At 42.9% G+C, this 8,589-nt stretch overlaps 1 protein-coding gene across 1 annotated transcript; it reads left to right on the forward strand.

Moving 5' to 3' along the window:
- Positions 1-5,692: 5,692 nt before the first annotated feature.
- Positions 5,693-6,577, forward strand: LOC147440500 (putative pentatricopeptide repeat-containing protein At3g01580). Its single transcript, XM_086483307.1, has 2 exons — positions 5,693-6,112; positions 6,227-6,577. The coding sequence occupies exons 1-2, from the start codon at positions 5,693-5,695 to the stop codon at positions 6,575-6,577; spliced, it is 771 nt and encodes a 256-aa protein (XP_086339433.1).
- Positions 6,578-8,589: the final 2,012 nt, after the last annotated feature.

Below are 8,589 nucleotides of genomic sequence, written 5' to 3' on the forward strand. Positions count from 1 at the left end.
AGCCTCCACTCCCACCTCCGGATCCTTGATATCCACCTCCCTCCACTAAGGCTTTAGGCGTGGTTCTCAGTGATGCTTTGTCTATCCAAATCTTTTCCATTCGTGACCTCAATTGCGTCCATCATGTCTCGTCAAAACGATCAAAAGGATATGACAGTCTGGCTTAATTAAATGTATCCATATAACAATAATACTTGGAACATCTAGATAGTCACTCTACTTCGTGCGTCTCTGAGAGTACTTTGCAAGTCTCTGTCATATGAGAGTATAGTGAGCTCTCGGACCCAATTCTTCCTATCGTACATGATGTGGCTCTGGGAAAATTAGCAAGGGAAAAGATACAATGGTGAAGGCTTTTTTCTAATTTGTTTTTTCATCTTAGGGCTGGTACATGGCCGACCTCATTTCAGCTCATGCTCATCTCCTGTCTCTCAGCGAAAGCATAGCAAGGGCCTGGCTAGACATTTTACGACCATGTTGATGGTGATTTCGGGATGCCATATTAACCCTCTTATGCAGCTTGTAAGCCCACCCTCATGAAGACTCTTCTGGCTAACCAGTTTTGAGAAGGCAGGTGCATTTGAGAGACAAATTTGGTATGCATTGATTGTTGTTAAATCATTCGTGCTTCCATGGATTCCATAGGATCAACCACATGTGCACATGGCAAACACGATCAATGTTATATGCCTAGCAGAGATTCTATGTGCTTGAAACTTGCTTTTATCACCTGTAGCTTTGCGCCATGGCCATACTGGCTGCTCTGCATAAAATTGATGTTCCCTACATGATCGTTCACTGCTCCAACCCCCTTGGTAGCAGAGCCATCCCATGTAGCGATTCTATGTGCTTGAAACTTGCAACTCGTACCGCCTGCTTTGCGGGCAATGGTTAAGTTTCGGGGTGCTTTGCTAGGTGGAGGCCGGTCACACAGTTTTTTTGGTGAGGAGAAAGGCAAACAAACACATAGGACAGCAGTCGCATCTTACATGCACAAGCGTGGTTGACAGTGTTCACAGAAAAGTGGCCTTTAATGTATTTTTAAAGAACAAAAACTGAAAATTCTTGGTTAGTTTTGAGGGCCGCCTTGAAGGAAACCGATTGAATTTTGAGGATTTCAGTGTAAAAACACATAAAAACTGGCTAAATTTCTCTAAAGGCCGGTAGATTTTCAAATCTCTCCTTTTTCCATTGGTTCCTAAAAACGTTTTTGGTAAACACTGGCGTTTGAGACACACCTCTTGAGGCAGCAGGTGAAGAGTTCAACTCCGTGTGCGCTCCGCACTGCCTGCACTTTTTTGTCAGCAGCCTGTTGCCCGCTTGATGTGATTGGGAACCGAAAAGGAGGTGTTTGCCACAAAGGCAAGCACCCCGATATCTAAGCAGATCCCTGCTTTGCACCATGGCCATACTGACTGCCAGTAAGTAAAACAAAATGAGCATGCATGTCGTCCTCGAGTCCCTCCATGATAGCAACGCCTGCAGCCTCTCCCCTGCGTCGCCATGTCCCCCATCACCGTCTGAATCCTCTCGGATCTCCTAGTTGCCAGAAGAGCATCCGTAGAGAGAGAGAGAGAGAGAGAGAGAGAGAGAGAGAGAGAGAGAGAGAGAGAGAGAGGCCATGGCTACTGGTAAAACAAATGAACATGCATGTTGCCCTGGGATCCCTCCATGACAGCACCTGCAAATTGAGTGCCAAGGCTCGGCCATGATAGTGTCCTCCTTTTTAAATCGATGTTTTATATCGTATATTTGTTGTGGGCAACCAATCAACTGGAGGTGTGAACGAATGGGGAGCTGGCAAGTCACAGCGGCAGTGGACGGAGGGGTGAGAGGATGGCACACTGCAGCCGTCGTCGTTCTTTTTTGCAGCAGTGGAGAATGACTTACTCAACGGGACGGGGAGAGAGAGAGAGAGAGAGAGAGAGAGAGAGAGAGAGAGAGAGAGAGAGAGAGAGAGAGAGAGAGAGAGAGAGAGAGAGAGAGAGAGAGAGAGAGATTAACGGATGTACTCGCCCTCGGTCCCTCCACGATAGCAGCAACTTCAGCCTCTCCCCCTGTGTCGCCATGTGCTCCTGCACCATCTGAATCCTCCTGGATCCCCTAATTGCCAGAGCCATCCAACTGTAGAGAGAGAGAGAGAGAGAGAGAGAGAGAGAGAGAGAGAGAGAGAGAGAGAGAGAGAGAGAGAGAGAGAGAGAGAGAGAGAGAGAGAGAGGTCGAAGAGACGGCCCTGCGATGAACGCTGCCACTAACCCTAAGCCTAGAAACGCAGAAGAGGGAGATGAAGGGACTCACACACACATAGGCTGTGCACACATGAGCGCTTGCTACCTGTCGTTCTTCTCTCTCTCTCTCTCTCTCTCTCTCTCTCTCTCTCTCACACACACACACACACACACACACACACACACACACACAAACATAGGCTCTGTAGTATGTACTACAGGTACAACTTTTCTTCTCTAGACTCTAGACCTCTATCCCACTTCACACACACTCTCAAACGCCTTGAAAGAGGCAAGAAGGCTGTTGTCCGTGCAAGGCTACTCTGTGTGTGTGTGTGTGTGTGTGTGTGTGTGTGTGTGTGTCTCTCTCTCTCTCTCTAGGCGCAAGTGAAGTTGTCAATGCAAATCTTGGAGGAGTCGACACGTGGATGCTCTCTCCATCCTCAAAAAATTTATGCTGCATTATGAATAGCATAGATGTGCTACGCTTATGCATGGGTAGTTCAAGGATTAATGCATTACATTAGAGGCAATATGCACGTGAGGAGCATCCTAAGAAGAGGGATCCACCTAAATTTTGGGGGCTAAATTTAGAAGCTAATGCATTCACTTCATGATTATCTCACTTTATATACCTCATCTCATGTAATGTAATGTCATTTGAATGTACTAAGGGTAAGTTCATAGGCTGAAACCTATTCTCATCACTCGTCCCCTCAGGGTTAAGCTATGACAAATTTAGATATGATTCATGGGTGTTAAAATGGCTAATAGATTGCCATGTCAAAGATGGCTCATATAGTAAGTGCCAACAAGTAAATGGCTTATAAATACCTCAAAAAGCTCATGATCATAGTGCCATAGTCTATGTGTCCTATGACAGGTCGGAAGATTTAGGAAACCAGAGCCTACCTTTACAAGGCTACGCGTTGAGGGCACTTTGGGGATCAAGGATGGCAATGTAAGATTGTCAACAACGCTTGTTGAATTCACGTAGTCACGTTCAAGCAGTTGGTTTGAGTCATTTCACCATTAGCCATCTCTCTCTCTCTCTCTCTCTCTCTTTAAAAACTCTCTTCTTCTCGGGTGTGTGTGTGGGTGTGTGAGTGTGTCAATAAAAAGAGGAAAATGGATAACCTTTCTATCACCCAAGTGTGGTAGATTGGTTATGCCATTTCCCTCTTGAATAACAAGTCTTGAGTTCAACTATCGTGAGATAGATCTTTGAGGTCTCTTGGGATAGTTTCCCACGACGTTAAAAATTCTCTTCTTCTTCCTCCTCTCTCTCTCTCTCTCTCTCTCCCCTTGCACAATGCACATAATCTCTTTATCAATGGCATGGAGCAAGAGCTCGACTCCATTACGTGCATTGGTTGCTTCATTCCGGGCGGCATAGCTTGCCAATAGCCATAGTGTGTCGAGTCAACACGGAAAAGAAGCCTTCTAATTTGAGAATGTAGGAGGCTTCTACTTTGCTGCATCGGACATTGCTCATGCAGTGGGATGTCCTACCCTCTCGCTTTGTGTGTTCCTTAAGCCCTTGCTCCTTATTGCAAGGCCACGATATGCCCAATGCCATGAGAAAGTGACCATTTCGTGCATCGATCTTATCACTAGTCAATACAAAGAATTGATTTGCAAACAAATTTGCGTGTTGAGATTGATAGTCAACAGACATTAGAAGATATCGTTGTGCTTAGCAAAAGCTTTTGGTTGAAATGTATGCCCAGTGTGATATACCCACAATTAAGCAAGTCTCTGTCTCCAAGAAGTCTCTCTAGTCATGGTTAGAAATGCATATACACAAGAAGATAATTTTCTCGTGTAGGAAAAAACGAAGTCTTTTCCAGTGTTTTTCATACAATGCATAACATCATGAGCTTCTACTTGAGAGCCACCGCATACCTAGCTCGGTACGATTGGGGGCAGGGGACCACCGGCCCCCCCACCGGGGCCAATGGTTCCCTGCCCCCAATCGTACCTAGCTAGGTATGCGGTGCCTCCCTCACAGAAGCTCACGATGTTGAGGCAAGTCACAATGTGGGAATTATTGTGAGAATTTGTCCAAAACTTCTTGTGATATATCTATCTTCTTGACTAAAATTCAATTTTGAAAGTTGTTGTTTTAAATTGTGCATGCGTCCAACATAGAAAGGCCTATAACTTTTAGTTTTATGAAGAACCAACATATGCTACAGCCTACGACATATCTTTCTCAAGAGAATGAATGCCATCGACCCATCAGCTTCATGTCTTTATTGAGAATGTCATGTTGTGGCTTATGATAATGATGTATTTTTAGGCTCTCCTTCTGTTTAGCTCATTGTATTGGGCATTGCTCACTCGGTGTGAGAGGGTCCGCAATGGTGGCAGCCAATGTAATTAGCCCGGGGGCATTATGTGGGTTTGTGTATCGGGTTTCTCGGCTTGTTGTAAAAAGCCGGTTTATGGATTGGTGCACTTTGGTTTGATTAGGGTTTGATGGTGTGGTGCCCAGGCTCATGATGAGCAAGGTCGTATCTTGTAAATTTTTTGGTTTCTAATTTACTACTCATAATTTGTGAGTTTTGAAAAGAAAAAGAAAAAAAAGAGAATGTCATGTTTCCATTTCCACAAAAGTTACAATATATCACATTTTGTGCTTTTAACAAGGGAAACATATGCATGAGGGAGTGTATGTTTGTCATAGGTGGGTAATGATAAGCGAAACCTTCTCCACAACAATCTAAGTGACTCTTCAAAACTGTTACTGTGACACCCTTGCTCTATGTGTTGTGTGTATGTGTATGTGTGTGTGTGTGTGTGTGTGTGTGTGAGAGAGAGAGAGAGAGAGAGAGAGAGAGATGCTTGTATGAATACAAGGGCATATGCATGTGTTTTTTGGCTTGCTAAAGGCCTTAGTGCACTATGGGTGAAGATCTTCCGATTTTTAGCTTTTGACACGTGTCTTGGCTTGGGTAGTATTATATTTGCTTGCTCCCCGTTCGACCCCAGGCGCTTGTGCAGTTCAATTTTGTCATCATCCTTTCCTCCTCCTGAGTCGTCACTACCCGACATCAGCAAGGTACACTTGGCGTTGGACAACGAGGCTACATGCAACGGCTTTGCAGGCTGAGCCAGGGCTAAAAAAATACATTTTCCCTAATTGATCAAAACAAGGGGAAACTTGAAATTCTCCCGGTTTTCAAGTCAAAATTTGAAGCTTTTGCCGATAATTACACTAACACTTGCGTAGATTCTTAAAGGCAAGCTCAAAATCTAACCGGGATTTGATAATTTCAGCCGGTTAAAATACACTTAGATACCGATTTTTTTTCTAACACCGTTTGCAGCCATACAACCGTTTCCCTCATTGGCTTCGTTCAAATCAACCCTCGACAAGTTCATTGGCTTTTGAAGCTTCTGAGCAAATGAAACTAGAAGGTATTGTATCCCCTGCACCCAACAGGTTCCTATGTATCAGTATGTTTTGTGCTTGTGATCGCATCGAATTTTCTTCAAGCTGTAACAAGCTGCTTCATGTTCTCATTATAAGCAGTGGAATTGAGGTGGATCGTGTACTGGGTGTTGCTTTGGTTCATTGCAAAGCGCATGAGGATGCAGAGAAAACAATCGCCCATGTATCCAAAAAAGATGTCTTCTTCTATAATGTTATGATACGCTTGCTTGCCAAGATGGGAAAGAGGATGGAGGCCATTCAGCTTTCTCATAGAATGCACACTGAAGGTTTGTTATTTGACAACGTCACCATTGTTAGCATCCTTGATGCCTGTGCGAGCATGGAAACTTACCTCGAGGGAGAACGGTTTCATGCTAGGCTGTTGGGCAGTCTACTAGAGATGGACACCCAAGTCTTCAATGCCATTCTGAGCATGTACAGCAAGGCAGGAAGCTTATAAGGTGCATTGGCCAATGCTCAATAACATGCAAAAGCGACAGGTAATAGCTTGGAATGCCATGATTGTGTACTGCTTGTAATCAATAAGGAATTCAAACAGGCATTTCCGTTCTTTGAGAATATGCACCATCATAAAGTAGAGCCATCAAAGATTACATTTCTCACCACTCTTTTTGCTTGTGCAAACCTAGGTGGAGTAACAAATGGTAGGAAACTGCATGCCTACATTGTAGATGTTGGATTTGAGCTAGACATTGCAATAGGAATTGCTCTTATAACAATGTATGGGACATTCGAGACTCTTAGGGATGCACATAAGGTGTTCAATGACTTGCTTGAAAGGGACAAGACCTCCTGGATGTCAATTGCCTCAGCTTACATAGACATTGACAAGCGCATGGTTGCACATGAATTATTTACCCATACGAACATGAAGCCAATTCCAGATTAAGCAACTTCAGTAGAAAAATCCACAAAATCATTCCAGGAGCATGAGATGGACATCTTCGCTGACACTACTTGTGTTTCAAGTTGTGAAGATCAAAAGCTGTGGTCTTCTCCGGCATTGTCAGACATAACATCCCTTTACAATGTAGTGATGTGGAGCACTGTCATGGCAACTCATGTCCGGGCTCAAAATGAAAAACTTGCGTTGGAGCTTTTTGGTCGAATGCAACAAAACAATGTAGATCCCAACAACTATATCTGCACCATTGTTCTGTCTGCTTGTGCACAAACTTCCTTGTGGCTCTCAAGACTATTGGCAATGAGAAGCATCATCTACGACCTTCAGCTTTCGCTCATCGGTATCGAAATTCTTGGAGCATGATTCATTGGCATGAGACCATGCCAAAATTCTAGAAAAAGCCAACAATTCAATCAAAAGAGCAGGATAGTTGTACATAGGAAAGCAACTAAACTCTAAAGAGAAGAAAACACTAAAGGAAGGGTAAAAGAAAAGAAGAATACAAATGTGAAATGATACACATTGCATGCACATGGGACCACATGCTTTCCACTTTCATGAAGCTTTACATTAATGTATATGACATTGGAAGTTAATTTCTATATACATCTCTAAAATACATTTCTGGTTACCTTTTGACTTGCTCAAAGAGAAAGTAGGATTAAGGAGTTCATTTATAAGAGTTTGATCCCATGATGTGAAGTATTGACTCATTAAAATATTATAATTTCTGAAACAGTCTCACAAATGTCCGTTTATTAAACGGTTTTAATATTTTCTATGCTTATTAAACCTATACTTACCTTTTCTTATGAAAGCATTAAATTTTTTTTGTCAATGAATGGTTTTTTTAATTGGTTTTAATTTATATTTGTTTTCATTTTATTTTGTGAAACTTTCACTTTGTTGTTGAAAGGGGCCCTTCCTAGCATAACAAAAAATGACGTGATTGCGGGGACTCATTCAGACCTAATCCCGATCTCTCTTAACTTCACCAGGCCTTCGTGACTTCTCACCTTGTGCGCACGCATGTTGTCATGCATGTACTTGATTTGTTTGTATACAAGATTCATTGGTATAGATAATAGAACATTGTGAACTTAAATATTTTATTAATGCCATTCAATGCTCTATTTTTTTGGGGAGTTTGAATACTTAGTGTTTTAATATAGGCTTCTTGGGCCAAGTCAAGGTTGAAGATGTTTACAATGGTCAGTGTCTCCTCAGGTGCTTACTATTATGAGGTGGACGTTGTTCGAGTCACAAAAAGATAAGTGTCGCACTTTTTTGTTTTTCTTTTTGCCATACTCACAATTGTGAGTTGAGAGAATTTATGTCAACTCGAAAAGAATACAATCGCTCTGAAGCAATATATGTGCCTTGAGGGAGCTAGGGTTCCAACAGGATTTATACACACACAGATACCAACCAGAGGTGTTAAATCTACCCTCTTGAGTGTTCTAAACAACTCCATGCATGAGTCCATTCTTCATCCTTGCCACTTGATCCTCTGCTTGCTCCTACAGCATGGATGAGCTCAGTGCTCAAATGCACAATATCATCAAAATGAGCTACAACTAGTTTGGCTTCAAATACCGACAGGTTTCTAGACTTCCAGACCTTGTTCAAGTAGTAGAATCTAGTGGTTGGGTGTATACCAAAACGTCCTGGATTTGGAATCCACGCCCTCCCAAGATCAAGTCATCAGTAAAGAAAATGATATTCCAAGTCTTTCGTACCCATTTGCAAACCTTAACGGCTAGCCTCCGTGAAGTAGGGCACTTACTGAACAGGATGTAGGGGGTCTTCAGAGGTTGATCTGCAACCAGGGCAGGTGATCTTGTCTTGCACTGTGACCTCCTTCCATGTGCCCTTTTTTGAGGCAAGATTTTCTTTGTTTATCATATCCCAAGCCATTATAGCCCATTCCTGTTTTTGGTATGTCAAAGAGGCCACGAGTTTGGCACATGAGGCTTCTGCATGCACCATGGGGTCAA

The sequence above is a fragment of the Adiantum capillus-veneris genome, chromosome 15, assembly GCF_014529385.1.
Source record: "Adiantum capillus-veneris isolate H3 chromosome 15, ASM1452938v2, whole genome shotgun sequence".
Classification (NCBI taxonomy): domain Eukaryota; kingdom Viridiplantae; phylum Streptophyta; class Polypodiopsida; order Polypodiales; family Pteridaceae; genus Adiantum; species Adiantum capillus-veneris.